Source organism: Piliocolobus tephrosceles, chromosome 10, assembly GCF_002776525.5.
Source record: "Piliocolobus tephrosceles isolate RC106 chromosome 10, ASM277652v3, whole genome shotgun sequence".
NCBI lineage: Eukaryota > Metazoa > Chordata > Mammalia > Primates > Cercopithecidae > Piliocolobus > Piliocolobus tephrosceles.
In genome coordinates this window covers 41056601-41082806 of record NC_045443.1, presented here as the reverse complement: position 1 = coordinate 41082806, position 26206 = coordinate 41056601, and the positions used below count along the sequence as shown (strand labels likewise).

The 26206-nt window shown below is 37.9% G+C and overlaps 1 protein-coding gene across 4 annotated transcripts in view; it reads right to left on the bottom strand.

The window, feature by feature from the left end:
- TMEM117 (transmembrane protein 117) overlaps positions 1 to 26206 on the bottom strand; it is a 562924-nt gene that overhangs the window by 260773 nt on the left and 275945 nt on the right. For 3 of the 4 annotated variants that reach the window (XM_026454635.1, XM_023182825.1, XM_026454633.2), the window contains one exon: positions 276 to 375. The exons of the other annotated variant lie outside the window; for it this stretch is intronic. In XM_026454635.1, coding sequence (XP_026310420.1) covers positions 276 to 375 — 100 coding nt within the window. The remainder of the gene's footprint in view (positions 1 to 275; positions 376 to 26206) is intronic. 4 annotated transcript variants of the gene reach the window in all.

Sequence of the window (26206 nt, the reverse complement as noted above, 5' to 3'; positions counted from 1 at the left end):
AGATAGATAGATAGATAGATAGATAGATAGATAGATAGATAGATAGACTGACAGATTCTAGTGGAGTGCCATTACTTATATTCTAATTGCATTGATTTTTCTCTGAGGTCCACAGATATTGGATATAATCTCTGGAATTATCTTTACTCCTAAATTTGTTTCACTCAAAGAGAGGTAATTATTTTACTCTACACCATCAAAAGCAGTGTCTGTTCAACATTGTCAACATGTCTTCCGTTTGATGTTTGAAATGGGTGAAGTTAAAATTTTCTTACCATCCAAGCTGTGACAAAGTCCCCCATCCAGGTCCCTACTGCAGCTAATTTCATGAAACTTTCATTTCGGATGCCCATATAGTCTGTAATGATATATGCTCTGTGGAAACAAACACACAAGACATTGTCCGGACTCAGAGAGTCATACAGTTAAGGCTTTCTGGTTCAGCAACAGGCAAAGGGACTTTCCCCACTCTCAACAAGGTGTCTTGCTCTTGTCCCATCACACAGGCTTACAAGTTTGGAAGTCTAAGAAGAGCCCTCAGGGTGTCTGGGTCACTTTCAGGTACACTTGAAGACTGAATGTGGCTCTACCAATTACCATGTGCATTTCATATTTGAGCTATAAGACTAATGACAGCTTTTGAAAAATCAAACAGAAATACTCAGCAAAGGTATTTCTGCATGCTCACTCAAGTATGAGCGGAGCAGAAACACTTCCTAAATTGGAATAACTTGAAAGAGGGGAGGAGAGCTAACTTTCCTTCAGTTCCATCAAATCAAAACAATTGGAAAAATGCTGGGATTAGGCTTTAGATATAACATCATACCTGAATAATGTTTATAATAATATCAAGATTTAAGAAAAATTCCCATGCATAATAAAGCAGTATGAAATTTGATCCAAATATGTGTGATTTAAATTATTACTGAAATATAAATGATAAGAAAATATAATTATACCATTTGTTTTTTGTATAGCTAATTCCTATTTCCACTGATCATTAAATATTAGTATTAAGACTATGCTTACTGTTCATCAGGCATTTTCATTTCTACTTTTTCATTTAATATTCAAGAAAACACTAATTATTATTTTTCTGATTTTGCAGTATCTCTGAAAAAACTGGGACTCAGATCACATAACTTGCCCTATTCATGTAATACAACTAACGAATGGTAGCTAGGTGACAAATTTCTCTCTCTGTCTTTTAGTTTTTATTTTACTCTTAAGTTTTTGTTCACTTAACTATTTTTATCTTAAATTTTGCTCCTTTTCTTACACAAAATAATATCTGTACAATTTAGAGTATTGGTAAAACTTAATTCTTCTTATTTTTAAAATACATCCAATAGATAATGATTGTTCATTATTTATCTACTGAAATTATGAAGAGACATGTTTTTGAAGTCACTGAGAGGTAAACTATCTCCAATTCAGTTTTTTCTTTGCTGGAGTTATTTCAGATGGTTCTGTTATCCATAAAATAAATAGATATTTAACTAGTTTTATTTAACAACAAAAGCAAACTTAAAAATTCTTGACATAACTCTTTTTCAACAAACTTCATTCACCTACCTTGGAGAGTCTGTGTAAGTATTTTAAGGACTAAACCCAAAATTTTGGATCGCCAATTCCATGGATTTACATAGTAGCCCAAAATTTATAGCTACCATAAATTGCATGCTTATAAGGTGCCAAAGATAGTTATTACCACTTTAAATACAGTGTATACATCAGCTCTCACACTGGTACAATGAAATGTATTATTATTACCAATTAACAATATGAAATTGAGATTTACAGAGTTTTTGCAACTTGCTTAAGGTCAAGCATCTGGTAAATGGACAGGATTTAAATCTAAACTTGACTGACTCACAAACCCAGAAATTTAACCACTAAGCAACACCTTCTTCTTATAAATGTTAGTGAAGATATAAAACACAATGAATATCTACTCTGTCCACAAGCAGCTTAGTAGATGATAAAAATTAAGACTTACTTCCCTTTAAGATAAATCATAAGAAGTCAAGAATAGTATGCAGAACCTTCAGCTCTCCAGAGCAATATTCAAATCTTGAGTTTCAATTCATGTTGAATTCACCAATCAAAGTAGCATCCACTTGAAAGCTCCCAAGTTATTCACTTGGATAACTTGGTGTAGCACCCTTCAGTACCACAATCACTGAACAGCTCTTGGTCAGTGAACTCAATGTTACTATAAAGGATTAGCTCTGGTAATTGCCCAGTTCTTTCAATGATACCTAATTTGAAGAACTTGTTCAATGCCCCACCTGCCCACTTTTCCAATTAGTTCTAGAATATCTTGGGGTCGTGTGGAAACTTTAGGGTATATTCCCTGTAATTGCATAGATGTGTATAAGAGAAGGTATCATTCTTTTATTTTAGTATCTACAAATAGAGACAGGCGGCTGGATACACTCGCAACAGATCAACCACCCAGCTAAGAACTGAAAGAAAGAAAAAAAAAAAAAATCCACCACACTCTGGGGCTTTTGAGAGGGAAAAGGGTGGGAGGAGGGAGAGGATCGGGAAAAATAACTAATGGGTACTAGGCTTAATACCTGAGTGATGAAACAATCTGTACAACAAACCCCCATGACACGAGTTTATCTATATAGAAAAACTGCACATGTACTCCTGAACTTAAAAGTTTTTTTTAAATGCAAAAAATGTCACAAATTTGGTATCATGGAGGTTACTGACAAAAGGAGTTTTAATGAAGTGGTGCTACTGTACATGTGTATACAATTTGAATATATGTTAATCAAAAGTGTTAACACTGTTTAAATAATCAAAAAATTAAAATTGATGAGGCAATGAAAACTAGAAAAATCACGATACCGGATTAGAGAGAATTGTGAAAAATCAGAACTGTGGAGACGTTAGCTGTATTTTCTCTGGGCATGTTTGCTGACTCTGCATGCAAGGAAACAGGATGAGAACTTGGGTTTTGCCCTTTGCAATCGGCAGTCTCAGTGAGCTGAAGAGACATTGGAAACTTAGGGAGCCAAGATCCTAGCGAGGAAGGAGAAGCCCAAAAGAGAGCATGACACACAGCTGGTTGCCTTTCAACACACTTGACAAACCTTTCTGAACTTGTAGGCAGTTCAAAAGGAAGTAGGAAGGAGACTAAAAGACTAAGTAAAATCTCTAAAAAGCATTAGGGAGCTTTGGCAACTTCCTTATGCTGAGGACTCTAGTATAGAGTTCAGAACCAGCCAGAGAATGTGGTCCAAGAGAATACAGCCCTCTGGAGGGCTGCAGAAAACCAGAAACAGATGAATCCTTGATGAAAGTGTAAACCAGCCCTTACCCAGTCCATTTTATGACCGGATTGTGGTGATCAGCTTCTACTCTTTCCACCTAACAAAGGAAAAAGTAAACCTTTTGTGGAAAAATAAAATTTTATTTTATCTTCTACACACTTTTATACATAACATCTGTCCGTCATTCCAAAATTACCAGGATGTCAAGAAACAAGCTCAAATCACTGAAAACCAAGAGAAAAAACTGTCCAGAAGGACAGGAAGCTACTTTGGCAATCCTGTCCACTGTTGATTCTCCAGTGGAGAATTAATAAATATTTGTTTAAATTATGATTTAATAAAGTGACCCAAATCATTCATATTTATTTATATATGGCATGGGTAGATCTCCATACATTAAATCCTAGAAACAGCAATAAAATGAGATTGAATCATGAAAAACTTTTCCACGGAGGAAAATATTAAAAACTTCTAAAAATTGTTTTGTGTGTTCACTTAATCTCTCCAACTACATTTGTAGCTTCTTGATTGACTGCAAGATAATGGTCCTGTATTCACCCAGAATAATATATCAGTACAAAATAAAGTATCCTTGCCTGTGGCTGTGGACATATGATAAGTGCTAGATGCTATAACAATGCAGATGAGACAGTACTGATAGTTTATGAAATAACTAATATACTTAAAAATGAAGAATAATATATAAAGACTAGTTATTCAGTAATTATTCTTACTTTTGCTGCTTTGGATAAATATGAAGAAAAGTTATAAATATGCACATCTGTCAAAAAAATTTTCAGTTACTATTTCATTCATTTGCATATCCATTAACATTTAACAAGATTTCCTGGTTGGATTGTAAAGAACAAGACAGACATATATTTATATCAGCAATTTTAGCCAGTTTGAATATCACATTGGACTCTAAAAAAGTGAAATTGTGGGGTTTCATATACCTAATGATTTGGGCAAGTAATTCAGAATTATATTTTATTTGCTAAGAGGCACAACTGAAGTTATTTTGTTTGGTGCTTTAGCTGATTATTTTAACAACTCACACATCCTTTGTTTTCTTTTATGCTTTGTTTTCTTTTTTGCACTATCTAGAAAATCTTGCAGTTCTACCAGCCTTCTAAGTAACTATTGATCATTGATACAGGTTTTTAAGATCCTAAATAAATTTTTTCTCAGCCTCTAACTTCAATTATTTTTACCTTGAGATTTACACCTTAACCATCAAATCCATAACAAACATGTGGAGATTTCAATATACAAGATCTGGAAAAGGTTAATTATCATAACATCCTGACAACATGAGATAACCAAGGCTATTAAAACCTGTTGCAAAGTGACTAAACAGATTCTAACATGAGCTAAATAGTCAATAAAACTACAGTATAGCTTATATTACAGTAAGGGTCTTGATCACTAGCAACAAAAGTTCCAGTTCACTTCAGTCTATTAGTCATACATAAGTGGTTGCAGTCAATGCCAGGTGATTTAGCGGTTGAGTCTGAATTTTAACAGGAGGCAGTACACACAGATCACCAAACCAATATGGATCCATGCTTCACTGAAAACCCATCTGTGGCCAGCTGGATTCATAATGTCACAGCTGTCTCTCTCAGCCATGTTTGAGCAACATAAATAAGATTGGGGGCTTCACACACAAGTAAATTATGGGCAAGGAGTTGACTTGCCTGAGTACAGGCCTGCATTAAACACACTAAAACTAAAGCAAAAGCTCTAAGTATTCTTAAGGCATTAAAGTGAAAATTTGTCACTACAAAATGCCAGGAACTAAACCTAGATTTTTTAAATAAACCTTTTCTCAATCATTTTGTTTGTAATGAAATGATTAACTAGATTAATGACTCTAGTCACTTACTTGACTATTATCCAAATAAGCACATTTTAGTATATTTGGTTCTAGTTCTTGATTTAAAATACTATGATGGAGCTCAATACATGTATAAGGACCTTCCAGGCTAGACCTACGGTTTGAAGCTATGGGGCAAGATCCCCTGGAATGTCACAAAAAAGCTGCAGACAATAGTTAGCTGTAGCCTATAATGATTAAAATTGCATCTGAACCTAACAATGGTCACTGATAACATTCCAACTGAAATTTCCTAACTTTAGCCATTAATTCCCTCTAAGTTCTATAAGGAAGACATATCTAAGAAGACTGGAGACAGAGTATTCATTAACCAACCCACCTCATTGTGAATACATCCAGCATACATCAATTCTTCCTTCCATTCCTTGCCTTACTTCAGCCCATTCAGTGAAATTCATTTGTGCTGTATACAGAAACATTAGTATTATATCAATTTCTCCCTTTCCTTTACTCTCAGCATTAGTGATTAATCACTAATGTTACTTCTGAAAGGCTCTCAAATCCATGCTGTTTTTCTGTCATCACCACTATCAATGTTTAAATTCTATGCATAATCATCTCTAATCTGAAACTAAAGTAATAATTTCCTCTTCCTTTGTAACTATTTCCAACTACAGTAAATTCTTTATTGACACTATGGGGATTTCTAGGGAAGAAATAGGGCATACTGGAGAAGCAGAAGTCCTAGAATCAGAAAATATTAAGCTTGCAACCCATCCCATACCCCCGTGACTTGGGACAAATGATCAACTTTGATAATCATTCATTTCCTTATCTATATACTGGGAATAAAAATACCTTTCCTTCACAGGGGTTTATTAGGGAACATATGATATAAAGTATGTAAAGCTTCTAGTACAACTATTTCATAATATGCATGAAAAAAAGTAAACCTCTGGCCTACTGGCTTCCATTTTTCAAAATAATATTGTGGTCCCCAATGTCACAGGGTAAAGCATGTGATATGGTTTGGCTGTGTCCCTACCCAAATCTATCTTGGAATGTAACTTCCACAATTACCACATCATGGGAAGGACCCAGTGGTAGGCAGTTGAATAAGGGGGGCGGGTCTTTCTTGTGCTGTTCTTGCAATGGTAAGTGGGTCTCATGAGATCTGATGGTTTTAAATAGAGGAGTTCCTCTGCACAAACTCTCTCTTTGCTGGCCGCCATCCATGTAAGATGTGACTTGCTCCTCCTTGCTTTCCGCTATGATTGTGATGCCTCCTGAGCCATGTGGAACTGTAAGTCCATTAAACCTCTGTTTCTTCCCAGTATGGAGTATGTCTTTATCAGCAGCGTGAAAACGGACTAAGACAACATGGATAAGAAAAACCTCCACTCTGCAAGGCATCTTTATTTTTAGATTCATCTCCTTACATTTCAGAATCTCCTTCTCTCAGGCCCTCCTCCTACTAGAAAATCAATCTCACCAATATACCACCATTTCATAATACACTTATCATGGCTGCCCAGAATGCTCTCTTTGTCACATGCCATTCCCTGTCTTCTGGCTTGAGATTACTAACTCAGTCTGTCCACTGAGAAATCTACTGCCCTTACTTTTGAAAGGTATCACTTCCCAAGTGTTGTCATAATACTTTGAATATACCTCTATGTTAAATACTTTTCCCAGAGTATTTTAATGATTTGCTTACATTGCCCCTCTCTCCCATAAGAGTTACTTCATCAAGGGTAGAAAACATGTATTTTCTTTTTCTTTTTTTTTTGGCAAATGAAATTCTTGGCCCAGGGTATAGTATGTTTTAGGAATGCAATAAATAAGTAAATGAATTAAGTAGTCAATTACTTAAATCATTGGACATCAGGGCCAAAGTAGGATGTGTATAAAAGCATAAAAGGTAAAAACAAGGATTTGCAATACAAGATAAAATAAAAGCAAACATCAAAGACGAATTGTGTGCCATGTAATTATGATGCTCTAACAAAGTTAGAATACAGTGTTATTGTATCATTTTTATTACCTCTTCTGGAATAAAAAGCTAGAGGCCATAATATAAATAAATCAAAATAAAGAACATATCTTTGACTTTCTGCAACACATGTTGTAAATTTACTTATTCTGAATGTTAGTTAGTTGAATAATTTAAAAACTAAAATATTGAAAATCTACTTAATCATGTTAAAGCATTTTTTAAATGGGATAACTTATCAATACATGATTTAGTGCACCAATTTGCTGGCACAAACAATACCAGAGCTACATAGTAAAACACATTTATTTTATCCATGTGAAAAAAAAGGAAAGAAAATGTATTCTGCCCTTCAAATGGATACTATAAAACTACATTTGTTGTGTGTCCTTTAAAGTCAAAATATAGAGGTCTACAAGGTTAAAAAACAATGTAGCCTCAAAACTAATTTTAAAGTTACAGATTTTTTGTGGTTATACCCCAAGTTTCTTTCATAGTTTTTTTCTTTTATCAGCTTCCCAAATGCTCCAGGAATCTGCAATCTAATGTGATGTTCTGAATAGTTCTGTCTTCTACCTCTAATGAATTAAACAAATGTAACAAAGACACTTCATGTATCTTCACTAAAGTTATTAGAAAAATAATACAGATGAATAGGGTGGAGCAAGATGGCCGAATAGGAACAGCTCCAGTCTCCATCTCCCAGCGCGAGCGACACAGAAGACCGGTGATTTCTGCATTTTCAACTGAGGTACTGGGGTCATCTCACTCGGGAGTGCCGGACAATCCATGCAGGTCAGCTGCTGCAGCCTGACCAGCGAGAGCTGAAGCAGGGCGAGGCATCGCCTCACCTGGGAAGCGCGAGGGGGAAGGGAGTCCCTTTTCCTAGCCAGGGGAACTGAGACACACAACACCTGGAAAATCGGGTAACTCCCACCCCAATACTGCGATATAACACCGGCACACCAGAGAATATATCCCACACCTGGCCGGGAGGGTTCCACGCCCACGGAGCCTCCCTCCTTGCTAACACAGGAGTCTGTGGCAATCTAACCGCAAGGCAGCAGCGAGGCTGGGGGAGGGGCGCCCGCCGCCATCCTGAGGCTTAAGTAGGTAAATAAAGCCGCTGGGAAGCTCAAACTGGGTGGAGCTCACAGCAGCTCAAGGAAACCTGCCTGTCTCTGTAGACTCCGCCTCTGGGGACAGGGCACAGCTAAAGGAGCCGAAGCCTGTGCAAACGCGAACGACTCTGTCTGACAGCTTTGAAGAGAGCAGTGGATCTCCCAACATGGAGGTTGAGATCTGAGAAGGGGCAGTCTGCCTGCTCAAGTGGGTCTCTGACCCCTGAGTAGCCTAACTGGGAGACATCCCCCACGAGGGGCAGTCTGACACCCCACACCTCACAGGGTGGAGTACCCCCTTGAGAGGAAGCTTCCAAAGCAAGAATCAGACAGGTGCACTCGCTGTTCAGCAATATTCTGTCTTCTGCAACCTCTGCTGCTGATACCCAGGCAAACAGGGTCTGGAGTGGACCTCAAGCAATCTCCAACAGACCTATAGCTGAGGGTCCTGACTGTCAGAAGGAAAACTATCAAACAGGAAGATCACCTATACCAAAACCCCATCAGTACGTCACCATCATCAAAGACCAGAGACAGATAAAACCACAAAGATGGGGAAAAAGCAGGGCAGAAAAGCTGGAAATTCAAAAAATAAGAGCACATCTCCTCCTGGAAAGGAGCACAGCCCATCGCCAGCAACGGATCAAAGCTGGTCAGAGAATTATTTTGATGAGATTAGAGAAGAAGCCTTCAGTCCATGAAACCTCTCAGAGCTAAAGGAGGAATTACGTACCCAGCGCAAAGAAACTAAAAATCTTGAAAAAAGAGTGGAAGAATTGACAGCTAGACTAATTAATGCAGAGAAGGTCATAAATGAAATGACAGAGATGAAACCCATGACACGAGAAATACGTGACAAATGCACAAGCTTTAATAACCGACTCGATCAACTGGAAGAAAGAGTATCAGCGATGGAGGATCAAATGAATGAAATGAAGCGAGAAGAGAAACCAAAAGAAAAAAGAAGAAAAAGAAATGAACAAAGCCTGCAAGAAGTATGGGATTATGTCAAAAGACCAAATCTACGTCTGATTGGGGTGCCTGAAAGTGAGGGGGAAAATGGAACCAAATTGGAAAACACGCTACAGGATATCATCCAGGAGAACTTCCCCAACCTAGCAGGGCAGGCCAACATTCAAATTCAGGAAATACAGAGAACGCCACAAAGATACTCCTCCAGAAGAGCAACTCCAAGACACATAATTGCCAGATTCACCAAAGTTGAAATGAAGGAAAAAATCTTAAGGGCAGCCAGAGAGAAAGGTCGGGTTACCCACAAAGGGAAGCCCATCAGACTGACAGCAGATCTCTCGGCAGAAACTCTACAAGCCAGAAGAGAGTGGGGGCCAATATTCAACGTTCTTAAAGAAAAGAATTTTAAACCCAGAATTTCATATCCAGCCAAACTAAGTTTCATAAGTGAAGGAGAAATAAAATTCTTTACAGATAAGCAAATGCTTAGAGATTTTGTCACCACCAGGCCTGCCTTACAAGAGACCCTGAAGGAAGCCCTAAACATGGAAAGGAACAAGAGGTACCAGCCATTGCAAAAACATGCCAAAATGTAAACACCATCGAGGCTAGGAAGAAACTGCATCAACTAATGAGCAAAACAGCCAGTTAATATCATAATGGCAGGATCAACTTCACACATAACAATATTAACCTTGAATGTAAATGGACTAAATGCTCCAATTAAAAGACACAGACTGGCAAACTGGATAAAGAGTCAAGACCCATCAGTCTGCTGTCTTCAGGAGACCCATCTCACATGCAGAGACATACATAGGCTCAAAATAAAGGGATGGAGGAAGATCTACCAAGCAAATGGACAACAAAAAAAAGCAGGGGTTGCAATCCTAGTCTCTGATAAAACAGACTTTAAACCATCAAAGATCAAAAGAGACAAAGAAGGCCATTACATAATGGTAAAGGGATCAATTCAACAGGAAGAGCTAACTATCCTAAATATATATGCACCCAATACAGGAGCACCCAGATTCATAAAGCAAGTCCTTAGAGACTTACAAAGAGACTTAGACTCCCATACAATAATAATGGGAGACTTCAACACTCCACTGTCAACATTAGACAGATCAACGAGACAGAAAGTTAACAAGGATATCCAGGAATTGAACTCATCTCTGCACCAAGCGGACCTAATAGACATCTATAGAACTCTCCACCCCAAGTCAACAGAATATACATTCTTCTCAGCACCACATCGCACTTATTCCAAAATTGACCACATAATTGGAAGTAAAGCACCCCTCAGCAAATGTAAAAGAACAGAAATTATAACAAACTGTCTCTCAGACCACAGTGCAATCAAACTAGAACTCAGGACTAAGAAACTCAATCAAAACCGCTCAACTACATGGAAACTGAACAACCTGCTCCTGAATGACTACTGGGTACATAACGAAATGAAAGCAGAAATAAAGATGTTCTTTGAAACCAATGAGAACAAAGATACAACATACCAGAATCTCTGGGACACATTTAAAGCAGTGTGTAGAGGGAAATTTATAGCACTAAGTGCCCACAAGAGAAAGCAGGAAAGATCTAAAATTGACACTCTAACATCACAATTAAAAGAACTAGAGAGGCAAGAGCAAACACATTCAAAAGCTAGCAGAAGGCAAGAAATAACTAAGATCAGAGCAGAACTGAAGGAGATAGAGACACAAAAAAACCCTCCAAAAAATCAATGAATCCAGGAGTTGGTTTTTTGAAAAGATCAACAAAATTGACAGACCGCTAGCAAGGCTAATAAAGAAGAAAAGAGAGAGGAATCAAATAGATGCAATAAAAAATGATAAAGGGGATATCACCACCGACCCCACAGAAATACAAACTACCATCAGAGAATACTATAAACACCTCTACGCAAATCAACTAGAAAATCTAGAAGAAATGGATAATTTCCTGGACACGTACACTCTTCCAAGACTAAACCAGGAAGAAGTTGAATCCCTGAATAGACCAATAGCAGGCTCTGAAATTGAGGCAACAATGAATAGCCTACCCACCAAAAAAAGCCCAGGACCAGATGGATTCACAGCTGAATTCTACCAGAGGTACAAGGAGGAGCTGGTACCATTCCTTCTGAAACTATTCCAATCAATAGAAAAAGAGGGAATCCTCCCTAACTCATTTTATGAGGCCAACATCATCCTGATACCAAAGCCTGGCAGAGACACAACAAAAAAAGAGAATTTTAGACCAATCTCCCTGATGAACATCGATGCAAAAATCCTCAATAAAATACTGGCAAACCGGATTCAGCAGCACATCAAAAAGCTTATCCACCATGATCAAGTGGGCTTCATCCCTGGGATGCAAGGCTGGTTCAACATTCGCAAATCAATCAACGTAATCCAGCATATCAACAGAACCAAAGACAAGAACCACATGATTATCTCAATAGATGCAGAAAAGGCTTTTGACAAAATTCAACAGCCCTTCATGCTAAAAACGCTCAACAAATTCGGTATTGATGGAACGTACCTCAAAATAATAAGAGCTATTTATGACAAACCCACAGCTAATATCATACTGAATGGGCAAAAACTGGAAAAGTTCCCTTTGAAAACTGGCACAAGACAGGGATGCCCTCTCTCACCACTCCTATTCAACATAGTGTTGGAAGTTCTGGCTAGGGCAATCAGGCAAGAGAAAGAAATCAAGGGTATTCAGTTAGGAAAAGAGGAAGTCAAATTGTCCCTGTTTGCAGATGACATGATTGTGTATTTAGAAAACCCCATCGTCTCAGCCCAAAATCTTCTTAAGCTGATAAGCAACTTCAGCAAAGTCTCAGGATACAAAATTAATGTGCAAAAATCACAAGCATTCTTATACACCAGTAACAGACAAGCAGAGAGCCAAATCAGGAATGAACTTCCATTCACAATTGCTTCAAAGAGAATAAAATACCTAGGAATCCAACTTACAAGGGATGTAAACGACCTCTTCAAGGAGAACTACAAACCACTGCTCAGTGAAATCAAAGAGGACACAAACAAATGGAAGAACATACCATGCTCATGGATAGGCAGAATCAATATTGTGAAAATGGCCATACTGCCCAAGGTAATTTATAGATTCAATGCCATCCCCATCAAGCTACCAATGAGTTTCTTCACCGAATTGGAAAAAACTGCTTTAAAGTTCATATGGAACCAAAAAAGAGCCCGTATTGCCAAGACAATCCTAAGTCAAAAGGACAAAGCCGGAGGCGTCACGCTACCTGACTTCAAACTATACTACAAGGCTACAGTAACCAAAACAGCATGGTACTGGTACCAAAACAGAGATATAGACCAATGGAACAGAACGGAGCCTTCAGAAATAATGCCACACATCTACAACCATCTGATATTTGACAAACCTGAGAAAAACAAGAAATGGGGAAAGGATTCCCTATTTAATAAATGGTGCTGGGAAAATTGGCTAGCCATAAGTAGAAAGCTGAAACTGGATCCTTTCCTTACTCCTTATACGAAGATTAATTCAAGATGGATTAGAGACTTAAATGTTAGACCTAATACCATAAAAACCCTAGAAGAAAATCTAGGTAGTACCATTCAGGACATAGGCATGGGCAAGGACTTCATGTCTAAAACACCAAAAGCAACGGCAGCAAAAGCCAAAATTGACAAATGGGATCTCATTAAACTAAAGAGCTTCTGCACAGCAAAAGAATCTACCATCAGAGTGAACAGGCAACCTACAGAATGGGAGAAAACTTTTGTAATCTACTCATCTGACAAAGGGCTCATTTCCAGAATCTACAAAGAACTCAAACAAATATACAAGAAAAAAAAACAAACAACCCCATCAAAAAGTGGGGAAAGGATATGAACAGACATTTCTCAAAAGAAGACATTCATACAGCCAACAGACACATGAAAAAATGCTCATCATCACTGGCCATCAGAGAAATGCAAATCAAAACCACAATGAGATACCATCTCACACCAGTTAGAATGGCAATCATTAAAAAATCAGGAAACAACAGGTGTTGGAGAGGATGTGGAGAAATAGGAACACTTTTACACTGTTGGTGGGATTGTAAACTAGTTCAACCATTATGGAAAACAGTATGGCGATTCCTCAAGGATCTAGAACTAGATGTACCATATGACCCAGCCATCCCACTACTGGGTATATACCCAAAGGATTATGAATTATGCTACTACAAAGACACATGCACACGTATGTTTATTGCGGCACTATTCACAATAGCAAAGACTTGGAATCAACCCAAATGTCCATCAGTGACAGACTGGATTAAGAAAATGTGGCACATATACACCATGGAATACTATGCAGCCATAAAAAACGATGAGTTTGCGTCCTTTGTAGGGACATGGATGCAGCTGGAAACCATCATTCTTAGCAAACTATCACAAGAAGAGAAAACCAAACACCGCATGTTCTCACTCATAGGTGGGAACTGAACAATGAGCTCACTTGGACTCGGGAAGGGCAACATCACACACTGGGGCCTACCATGGGGAGGGGGGAGGGGGGAGGGATTGCATTGGGGAGTTATACCTGATATAAATGATGAATTGATGGGTGCTGACGAGTTGATGGGTGCAGCACACCAACATGGCACATATATACATATGTAACAAACCTGCACGTTATGCACATGTACCCTAGAACTTAAAGTATAATAAAAAAAAAAAAAAGAAAAATAATACAGATAACCAAGCTTTAAAATTCTGAGCTTGTTGCTAAGAGAACCCCAATAAATCCCCAAAGGAATCCAGAAAGTCACAAATTACCTGAAAGTAATTCCATAATTAATTTAGTCACATTTTAATGTTAAATAAAGTTTAGTGTTTAGAACTATTCCAGTAAAATGTATACAATGCATTGCCATAAATTTTTATTATTGTAAAAGGGAACTGTAAGTTAAGCCAGAATGGCATTCATTAATTTACCCTATATAATGATGCTTCTATCTAAACTACTTGGAAGGGCATAAAATAACTTACAAGTTTTGCAAAGATTTTGATGTTGTTCAAAGTAGAACAAAAACAACTTCAATTTTAATGGGTATGTGTCAGTGGAGACAAGTGTTCATGTTTGTAAATTGTCAAAATAATGGAATAAAAACAACAGGACATAAATACAATAAATTAACATTTGCCAGGAACTATAATTTGTCCACTGTATATAATAAAATGAAGAAACCTGAAAAATGAGACTGCTCTTTTATTTCCCACAAAATTTTCAAATTCAAAGCAATTGTGAGTTTCTTTTCTTTCTCCTCTCTCCCCTCCTCCTCTTTCCTCTCTTTCTTCTTTTTGTCCATCTTCCTCTAGATATGAATTCAACCACCTCTTTCTCTCTTCCCTGTAGCTACTCAACACTATTTCCCAATGATTTACTCCATATTCCTGTTGAAAAAATTTTAGGCTCCAGTGATATGGGGAAGAAGGAAGGGAACTGTCTTTTTACCCAGGAACCTTATTGCAGCATGTAAATTTATATTGGATAAGTATCTATCTTAATTCATATTCATTTATTCATTAAACAATTAATTACTGATGTCTCCCTACATGCTAGATCATGACCCTGATACATGTAAACTCATACATTTTCAAGGGAAAGAAAATAGCACCCCAGAGCTAGTGGTCCCATCTTGGATTATCACTCAGTGCCTCTTTTCTAGTAATTTCTTCCTGCCATTGGGGAAAGCTTATGGAGTCATGTATAATGATGCCCAACTCTGCTATTGTTTCCTTTTCTGGTAATTTAGAACCTATACAAAAGAGAGAAAGAAAGAAATATCTTTCCTGGAGGCTACACGAGAAAACAATCCGGTGATTATGGAGACTACAGTTTTATCCCCTGTAATCTGGGGACAAAGCAAGGGAAGGAAAGAGAGAGAGAGTGGCAGAGAGTGAGAGGGCAGGCAGAGGATGAAAGTCAACTGACATATGCAAAGAAGGAGAGAAGACAGGAAAAAACATGGGTGCTGTGGCAGTCTAATTCCAATGCCTTCCTGGGACAAGCATACCAGCACTTTGGATTCCGTGGGACATCCATGTTGCCTCCTAAAGAATCACTGTTCCCTACCCTATCTTTGTTCTTGAGCTAACTTCACAGAGATTATATTCGTTACAGTGAAAAGCATTGTAACTATTCACCCAGGAAAGATGGTAGAGTCTAAAATTGTGGTTCTGAGTATTTTGTTCAATTTTAACTATGCAACAATTCTTCTAACCTTTTAGAAACAAATGACACTAAATTGGCTATAAGAAAAAAGCCATCAGTGTAGTTGGTAGACCGAGGTTGGTACTCAAATTATTCCTAATTAGAACAAAGACAAATGATGTGCCCACACTTTATGGCACTGCTCTAGGCAATGGGGAAAACTTATGTTTAAATCTAATGTACTGTTTACGCATACAAATTTCATAGGTGTCCTAAAGTTTAGAATAGCACTCCCCTCTCTCTCCAGTTAAAAAATGCGATATATGTTCCTGTTAAGACCAATCTGTTAAGCCTGGGCAACATAGCGCACCACATCTCTACAAAACCAAAAAATTAGGCAGGCTTGGTGGCGCATACCTGTAGTTCAAGCTACTTAGAGGGTGGACTGCTTGAGCCCAGGAGGTCAAGGCTACAGTGAGCAAGCCTTGATTACACCACTGCATTCAAGCCTGGGCAATAGAGTGATAACCTGTCTCAAAAAAAAAAAAAAAAAAAAAAACCAAAAGACCAATGTGTCTCCATTTTGAGAGATGTGGGACAAATGGTGAGTTTGTCAACTGAGTCACAATACGTGAGGGAATATCTGTGCATTGAATAGATGAAAAGCTAGATATGACATCACTTAACTAGCTAATATAAAGGGAGCCTGATTTTGAAATAAAAGTATTGACAAAAGATAAAATAAAGGCACATAATGTGTAACCCGGAGAGAGTGGAGGTTGCATTTCTGACAGACCAAAGATATTTTATAGGTCTCTTACAAAGTGTCAGGAAAAGGTAACAAGAAGATAATATTAAGCAGACATCATTTAATAGTGTAGAATAGAGCTGGAGAGAGCAACACAGGAGTCTGGGAGAGGGGCCCTGGAATTGAGTTTGCCAGTAATAGAGAAGTGGCATATCAGATAAAGGATTTTGAAGTACTTTCCCCATCTGTGCTTGGCCATCCCTGAACTTGAACCTTCCACAAAGAACGCTAAAGTCCAAGGGATCTCTTTAGCCTCACAAAGCCTCATTATCATCAAATGCCCTTCAAATTGGAAGTTAATTAGTTCTCATTGCCCCATAAATATGTTTCATAATTTTACTAATTATATAGTTTCTCTTCACTTAACCACCAAGAATTTCATGCTCTGCTTTTGCAACGTGTGTTTCAAAAGCTTCACCACCCCAGCTATCAGACCATGGTCAAAAAATAAAAAAGAAAGCAAGAAAAAGGAGAGGAGAGGAGAGGAGAAGATAAGCCACAATTCCACCCATCTTGTGAACATTTCAGACCCATCAAGTTCCTCCAAATAACTCAGTAAGTTTTCTGAGAGTTTCCTTTGTGCTGTTGGAACCAGTACTGTTAGCTATTACAGTGCTATTTTCCTCTTCTTCCACTCACTGTCATGAAGGCTAGTTAATTCCAATGCCAAAAATGGTTCCAGAGATACCCTCTCTTCAACTGATGTCCACCAAAGAGCCTGCTACTGCCATTCATGTTGTCAACGTGTGCGCCAAGACCAAGGTACTCATGTCTGTGCCAAGGACAATACAGACATCTTTGCAAATTCTCTTATTACAACAGAAGGCTCCCTTATAATGTCTGTAATCAGTCAACCAATACACCTACATCATTGTACCATGCCTGTGCTACCACAAGCCAATAGCAACAGGGCCATTGATGCCCTGCAGTCTCAAATTCCCACAGAGATTATGGAAAAATCACTTTTCACTTTTACTTTCTCTTGTACTTGCTCTTACCATCTGATTCAGGTGTGCGTAGTTGGGACTACGAGTAAAATACGCTGTGCTTTATTCCCAATAATCCTTTCTTTTTCAACACCTGCCCAGTGTCTTTGAACTAGATATCCCTGCTTCAACTGTCTCTTAGATGTTATTTTTTAGGCCTTTTGGTGCCACATGTAAACAGCACCCTAGAAGTAAGATTACACGTAAACTTGGTGGAGTGAGTAATTATGTTTCCCTCTTCCAAAATCTACTACAATGACAATGTAGGAATTAAAAAAAGATGCAGGGTAGGAGAAGAAATGACAGAACATGAGACATTTTTAATGCAATTTTAGAAAGCAGATTGAGGAATGGGGATGGTCATAGTTTCAGCTTTCTTTGTTGTATTGACTTTTTCTGGAACACGTAATAAGAAGGAAGCTAAGCTCTGCCTCTGGATCCCAATAATGCTCAGGGATGAGCAGCTCAGGATTTCTGAAGGCAAGAGAGAAGAGGAATGAAATTGAAGAATGATCCTCCAATGGAGGATCAGTAGAAATCTTTCACAATGGGTTGTTAGGCCACCATGTATCTTCCCTGATGCAATGAAACCTGGAAATGACTTTCACTCCACCTAACTTAGATGAGATATTTGCTACATGAAGAAATTCAAGCCTGGAATGAAACACCTTAATGAGAAGGAGCTTTCAAATACAAGGGGTGTGTGTGTGTGTGTGTGTGTGTCCCATTATCCACAATGTTGTTTATGTTGTTTGTTTAGGTTAAAAACAGAAGTTACATCTAAAAAAAAAAAAAAAATCTGAGCAGCCCCTCCCGCTTAAAATAGTCTTATTAACAATTGAGGGTCTCCCAGTGAAATGGCCAAATTCCTAATAAACACAGTCTCCCTCTGCCTAATTCTTATCCATCAATAAGCCTATCCATGCACAGAGACTTTCCAGTCATCTTTTTATTGTTCAGCCTTAAATATGGATAGACTTCAGGTATTATCATATATTTGAAGAAAATCTCTAACAAGGAAAATAAAAAGCTCAAAATGAAATAAAAACAAGGAACAAAACAGACAATGCAGAAAACAGAAAAAGTGAGAACAGAATAAAGATATTTTTCAGACCTGCAAAGTAAAAATTCAATTATATGCTGCTATAAAAATACCTAAAACTAAGGCTACATAAAGGTTGCAAATAGTGGGAAAAGATAACATGCAAATAACAACAAAATGGAATTTGGTATAGCTATATTAACATCAATTTTAAAGGTGAATAGTATTATTATAAATTAAGACAGATTCTTATTAATGATAAAAGGATCAACTTATCAGGAAGATACAGTGTGCTATCAAAATATATAAATTAAATTGACAAAACAGTAAGGAAAAATAAATTCCGATAGAAAATGTGAAATAATATATTTTTCTCAATAATCAATGGAACAAGCAGACAAAAACTAGTAAAGATATAAAGGATTTCAATAAGAAGATTAGTAAAGTCTGCCTAACGGATATATAGAGAAAAACTCACCCCATGAGTTTTTGCACATTCTTATAATGCAACAGAGAATGAATGCACATTCTTTTAATGCAACAGAGAACATTTAGAAATATTGATCATAAGCAGGGCCATAAACAAGTCTCAAAAAAATTAAAATGACTAAATCATACATAGGATATTCTTTGTCCATATTATAACTAAACTATACATCGGTAACACATAATTTGAGAACTCAGATCATTGGAAACTAAAAGAGACACTTCCAAATAACAGGAGTTAAAATAGAAACCTCAATAAGGCAGAGTAAATTATTTTGAACAGGATAATAATGAAAGTACTGTGAGAAATAGCTAACACCATGCTTAAACTTTTAATTTTGAATAAATATATTGGAAAATAAGAAATGCTAAAACTGAATGATTAAGAATCCTTGTCAAGGAATTAGAGAAGAAACAGCAAAATTAACCACAAAGAGGAAAATATATAAGTTTTTAAAAGACTTCAATTAAATAAGTAGTAAAGAAAAAAGGACTTATACAATAGACCAACACAGCTAGTCTTATGAGAAGATGTAAAATTAATCAGTCCCTGGCAAGACTGATCAAAATATACAGAAACAGCACAATGTTAGAAATCAATGTCAGAAATGAAATAGGGGCATTGCTATAGATTCTTCAGAGATTAAACAAATAATCAGCTCATTTTTTTAAATGATATGCAAGCTAAAAATGAAAATTTAGGTGAAATTGATAAGTTTCTAGAAAAAAAATTTACAAATTACCAAAATGTACAAAGGAATAAAAAGTAGATCTGTAACTATTCACAAAATTCTATCTATAATTAGAAACTTTCCCACAAGAAAATCCAGGCCCAGATGTGCACATGGGTACCAAGAGAAAGGTACGGGAATGTTTATAGCATCATTATTTATAATAATCTGGAATGGAAAACTACTCAAATGCCTATCAACAGAAGAATGGATGAACATTATGGTAGAGTCCTACAGTGAAGACTACTCAACAATGAAAACAACTACTAATTGAAGCCGGGATAGATCTCAGAAACTGTCACAGAAAAGAAGTCAAATCCTCACCAAACACATTATGTAATTATAAATATATAAAACCCAGAAATAGCCAAAACTAAGCTATGGTGTTAGAGAATCCTAAAAGTGGTAAAACTATTTAGCAAAGTAAGAAAGCAAAGGGCCTAAAACCTGAGATAGTTGTTACTTTGGAGAGAAGGGAGAGGTTTATCACTAGGACAGCCAGAGGGCAGCTTCTGGGATCCTGACAATACTCCTTCATTTGACATCAGTGACAATAACATAAGCAACATGAGTGTTCACTTAATAATATTTTATAATAATTTACTCTGCAATAATTAAGACATATCTGTGTGCAATCGGCCTTCACTTGTATGTAGTTAGATTATTTCTACATTTTAAAAATTACCAAAAAAAATAAAGAACCAATTAGTACAGTAAAGGTTCAACAAATGGTAGCTATTTTTTTTTTAGGGAGAAACAATGGGACAGTAAAAGATCAACATAGCTTTGGGAGAAAATTATTTTGATTTTGGATCGGATGGTGCCACAAAGGGAGGTAGAAGAATGAAGATTCCTGAAAATTTATGATCGAGGCTGTGCAAAACTTCTGTGACTCTAGTGAAATATCCTGGCTAGAACAAGGGCAAGGTAAAAACTAATAAACAATTAAGCTGAAAATTAATGATGTAGTGAAGGGCATTGTAATCATTGCCACCACATAATTTAGCCTATATTTTAAAGTCTGTGAACAATTCACATTTGTAAACTAGATCGTTAAGCTTCTTCCGTAAGTTGCTAGGTTAAATGTCTTTCTGCATTCTAACTGACCATGCTTCTTGATATCTCTTAATGGGAAAGTGATGGTATAGCTGAATGAAAGGGCTACCATTTTTACGTACATAATGCCGATAAGGTAGAGATTCAATCTAGTGCCATTTGAAAGACCCATAAAAATTTATATCTGCTTCATTTATTTCAAGATGGGGAGGCAGGAAGTCACCTCGAAGCAAATGTTCCCTGGGTTCCATGAGGAATCACTTGGGTAATTTCCCTGTAGTTCTCTGGGTTAAGACAAGAAAGTTACTGAGGAAGGGGAATGGGAAAGAGTGTAATAAAACTTCTGTGACTCTAGTAAAGCTCTGCAAGACACTGACATGCAAAGCTGATCACCAGGGAGGAAAAGAGGAGATCTGTTCCTCAAGATGGGAAGCACAGCGGCTTATTGTGGAGGACCTGACAAAGGCCCAGCGCTACAGAAGAATGATGAGACGTCTCCAAACAAAAACTGTGGGGAAAGTGAATGGCCACACTGCTGACTTGGGCTGCTCACTAAAGGGCATGTGTAGGAGAGCTGTTTTCAGCCCCCAGTATGACTGATGAAAGCTCTTCTGAACTCACCATTCTGGGGTTAGAAACAGTGCTGTGGCCCATGCAGGGTCTGGGCCAGGGACAACACTCATGCTGAGTAGACAGAAGTCCGTGGAACTATGAAGGAGCAAGCTTCAACAATGACACCATGTAGCAGACTAACAGTAAGACACAGGTAAAGTAGAAGAATAATCAGAATGGCACAGCTTTTTCTATAGCCAGTATTTGAAAAACACAGACCCTAGTGACCCTACATAGGACTGGGTAAGGCATCAAGTTTAAGGTTGACTGGGTGGGAATAACTTCAAAAGGGATATTAGATTCCTTGCTAATGAATGCAGGTAAGACTTCAAGACATTAATTAAAAGGTTAAAATTTGTCAGCCCAAATTTACACTCATTTTGCAAAGCATTCATGCCATCAATATATGATGCCAGAGATTTCTATACAATCAGCTTAAATCTGCTGGGCATACATATAATCCCTCACAAATAATGAAAGCATAGGCCTTTGGTGGTAATTAAAGGTCTGTTTGCCTGGGAATTTCTCTTCAAGCAACTCAAGAACAAGAAGCTTAGGAGCATACCCAGCTCTGAAAGAATAGCCACTTAGGATGCCTCCCAGCCGTCTGCAATGAAACTTAAAGGCAGCTGCTTATCCCTAAAGGAGAGGGTCAGCTATTTATTCATTCTTTCAACAATACTGATTGAACACCTCCTAGATGCCAGGAACTGTGCTAGGTGCTGGGAATACCAAGATGAATAAGACATACTCATTACCATTTAGCCAATGAAAAAAGACTTGCAAACAATTCAACAGAGCCCTCTGTGTAAAATGTTGTGCATGAAGGGGGAAGCAGGGATGAGAGAAGCCTAATTCTTCTGGTGTGAAGAGAAGGAGGCAGAGAGAAGAGAAGGCTTTACAGAGAAGGGCAGAGGAGGGCAAAAGTGTTTGAAGTAGAAGAAAACAGACAGACAAAGGAAGAGAAAACCGGAAGCAGGAGGGCATGAGAGGAGCAGAGAGGGCAGCTCAGATCTGCTGCTGGAATGCCCGATGTGGCAGGCAGGCAGGCAGGCTGGAGAGGCAGAGGATATGTTCCAGCAGGCTTTGCACAGCCTTAGCAAAGCTTGAAATGAGAACTGAAATGGGAACATTAGAAGCATAAACCTCTATCCCAACATCTACCTAATATTATTTATTTCATATCTTTAAAACGCTTTCCATTTAGGAAACTGTATCAGTCAGAGTTCTCCAGAGAAACAGAACCAGCAGAGGATGAAGTAGATAGACAGACAGACAGACAGACATAGGCATACACATAAATAGAGACATATTTAAAGGAATGGCTTATGCAACTTTGGATCTGGCAACCAGGTTGGAATTTCTTAGGAAGAAGCTGATATTGAAAACATTCAGGAAGAATTTCTTCTTTCTCTGGGAAACATCAATTTTTGCTTCTGCAGCCTTTCAACAGATTGGGTAAGGCCCACCCACATTAGCAAGAAGAAACTACTTTACTTAGTCTTTTTTTTTTTTTTTTTTTTTTTGAGACAGAGTTTTGCTCTTGTTGCCCAGGCTGGAGTGCAATGGTGCAATCTCAGCTCATCACAACCTCAGTCTCCCATGTTCAAGCAATTCTCCTGCCTCAGCCTCCCGAGTAGCTGGGATTACAGGCATGCACCACCACACTCAGCTAATTTTGTATTTTTAGTAGAGACAGGGTTTCTCCATGTTGGTCAGGCTGGTCTGAAACTCTTGACCTCAGGTGATCTGGCCCCCTTGGTCTCCCAAAGTTCTGGGATAACAAGCGTGAGCCACCGCGACTGGCCTTACTGAGTTATTTTATTGGAGATGTCAACTACATCTACAAAATACCTTTACAACACCACCTAGATTTGTATTTGATTAAATAACTGGGTACTATAGCCTAGCCAAATTGATACATAAAACTATCATAGAAATCATATTAATAATTTACATTTAAAGATACAGTTGTTTTATGACACAATATTTTAAAATCTCTTTGATCCTGATTTTAGAGTTCAATACAGAAATCCTGTAACATTGCCTCCACTTTCCCTAGTTACCTCATCAAGCAGAAATGGTGCTTCTCATCAGTATTTTCATTGAGAAGTCAACAGATTTATGCATACCTGAATATTTTATCATTTAAACTGTGGGATTTCACAATATTTCTGAAGTTTTAACTCAGTTTCCATGAGTTCATACCTGTGCCTTAATCCATGAGTTTTGTTGCAACACAGAACTACATGGCTCTCTTTTTCTTCTGGCTCCTTTTTGAAGTTCCTACACTAGAATTATTTGTGCTATGAAGCATCAACGTTCTGCTTGCATGTTAACAGCTGCAGTCAACAGGTAAATTACATGCATGTCCAACCTAAAAAGTGTTCCTCTAAAACCGCAAAGTATTCACTTTAAATTCCTCTTGAGAATAGAGGTCATGTTTATGTTGGATATTTTTACCAAACGACCTATTTTTTTCTCATTAAAAATAGACTATTCCTTGAATAGAGGCAAATACTGCAACTAGCGCACCACATACTATACAGTCATCAGCCTATGAGAAACACAAGAAGAAAACCCCATGTTGTTCAATGGTTAACCATATTTATTACAGATTTTAGATTTACTCATACTCAAAAAGATACTTTTAGACATTGATACAGTTTGGCTCTGTGATTCCTCCCACAAAATCTCACCTTGTACTCCCATAATTCCCTTGTGTTGTGGGAGGGACCCAGTGAGAGGTAACTGAATCATGGTGACAGGCCTTTCCCATGCTGTTCTCATAACAGTGACTAAGTCTCACGAGATCTGATGGTTTTAAAAACAAGAGTTTCCCTGCACAAGCTGTCTTGTCTACCACCATGTGATATGTGCCTCTCACCTTCTACCATGATAGTGGGGCCTTTCCAGCCACATGGAATTGTAAGTCCAATAAACCTCTTTCTTTTGTAAATTGCCCAGTCTTGGGTATGTCTTTATCAGCAGCATGAAAATGGACTAATACAGACATCTTCATAAAATCCTTAATTGAAATGACTCATTACTTGTGAACAAGTGGCCTCCACAGATGAAGGGGATGGGGAACACACAGTAGGACCTCTTGACTGTGGTTGCTACTAAATGTCTGTGTCCCAACACCCAGAAATCAGGAAAGGGTCCTGACCAATCAGAATCTGAACTGTGATCCCACATCTAAGGGTCAGCAGACAAATGAGACCAAGCTAGAGCTGCTCAGCCAACAGAAAAAGTCAAACAACCAAATCTAGGGAGGAAATTTACTAGAAATATGTACACCAGGGTATAAAATCAGACGATGTCTACAGGCAGGCACAGGGGAAGCCAGTAGCAACTCCTGAGCTGAAAAGCAGGCCCTCTGGTTATATACATGGCTAGCTTTTTACCCAGCTCTTGCAGCTGTGAGCAAGGCCATGCTGGAAGAGCTTAAAATGGGCAGAAGAATAAGTCTACGGGAGGCCTCCAGATAAATACCCATGTCTGTATGTGGTGAACCTTATCTTATTATTACAGTCAAGCTATGAGTATATAATGCAGGAAAAAAAACAGGTAGACAGCACTCTGTTAATTAACATTGCTTTGATAAATTTTCAGTGACCTTAGTTGGCCTAATAATCCACACGCAAATCAGCAGCACCCAAAATTAAGAATAGAAGACAGTCATCAGGAAAATGGTAATAATTTGAAGTATTTTTTTTTTTTTTTTTTTTTTTTTTGTCAACGTAGGTAAATCATCCCTTTCTTCTGTCATTTCCTCTTCACAGTATGATTTTACCTTCTCTGGGCACACACCTTCATGGGCACCAGACGATTGCCCAGGTGCTGCTCCAGGCCCCATCTCTATCCTCTCCTTTGAGTTTTCTCTCTCTTCAAGGCCTAAAGTTCCCATTCTACTGACTTTAAGTGACTTCTTTTAAAAGCCTATCTGGTTTTTTCTTTGCCACTTCTCCAAGATACTACTTCCCAGACTCCTGAGCATCCTTCACCACTGTCCCCAGTGAGCATGTCCCACAGACCTCTCAGTCCTGATCCATGTTCTACTCATTCTCAACCCTGGTTACATATTAGACTCACCTGAGACACTTTAAAGAGGCACTATTGCCTAGCCTGCTTCCTAAGAGGTTCTGACTTACTTAAGCTGATGAAAAGCAAATGCATCAATCTTTTTTTTAAACTTCCTGGTGATGCTAACACACGGTCAGACTGGGGAGTGACCGACATGGCTAAAGCTTCTACACACAGCCCCAGGTAGTCGGGAAGACAATTTGGGGTGTGAGCCACCACACTGAGCCACAAAAGGTCTCAGAAGTCACTACAAAGGACCACTGGAAAGCAGACTATGCAATAGGAATCATGAGCACTGTAAGAATCATAAGTGCTAAAATGACACAAGCAAGTACCTTTGGATAGATAGGAATGATCAAGGCTGGAACTCATGAAAACAAAACATTTACACTCTCCTGACTTCCAACAAATGGCTTCATTTATTCATTCAGTTGAGTGTTCACTAGATTAACAGTCAATCTCATTAAGAAGAACCGTGAGCTTCCTTCCATCAGGAGGCATCTAGAGTGTGCTGAGGTGGTCAGCTTTTCACTACATAAATTTCCTCTGCAAGCTCATGAAAAAATGATGAAACTATCAAAGAACAGTCTGTTTCAGAATCATATTTTATTTAAAAAGCACACAGCATATGATGACATAATTGTATCTTTGGTGATTAACACAACCAGAATTTATTTAAATTAGAGACCTTATGGCTGCAACAAGCTGTCATCATAAGGTGATGTGCTTGGCACACATTGCATCCAAAGTGGAGCATAAGTAAAAATAATTCCACACAAACTACTTTTGTTCACTTTGGAGTCAGTTTTCTGAAAAAAAAATTAACAGTAAAACTTGAATTATGAGTACAGATTAGCTAAAATACAGTTTAATATTACTTTAGGTTATTTAGGAATTGGGGGAAAGTCTGTTAACTAATGGCTGCATCTTATTCCCGAATGACACCTGAGAATTGGAAAGTAAAATGCAAGAAATGTGTTTTAAA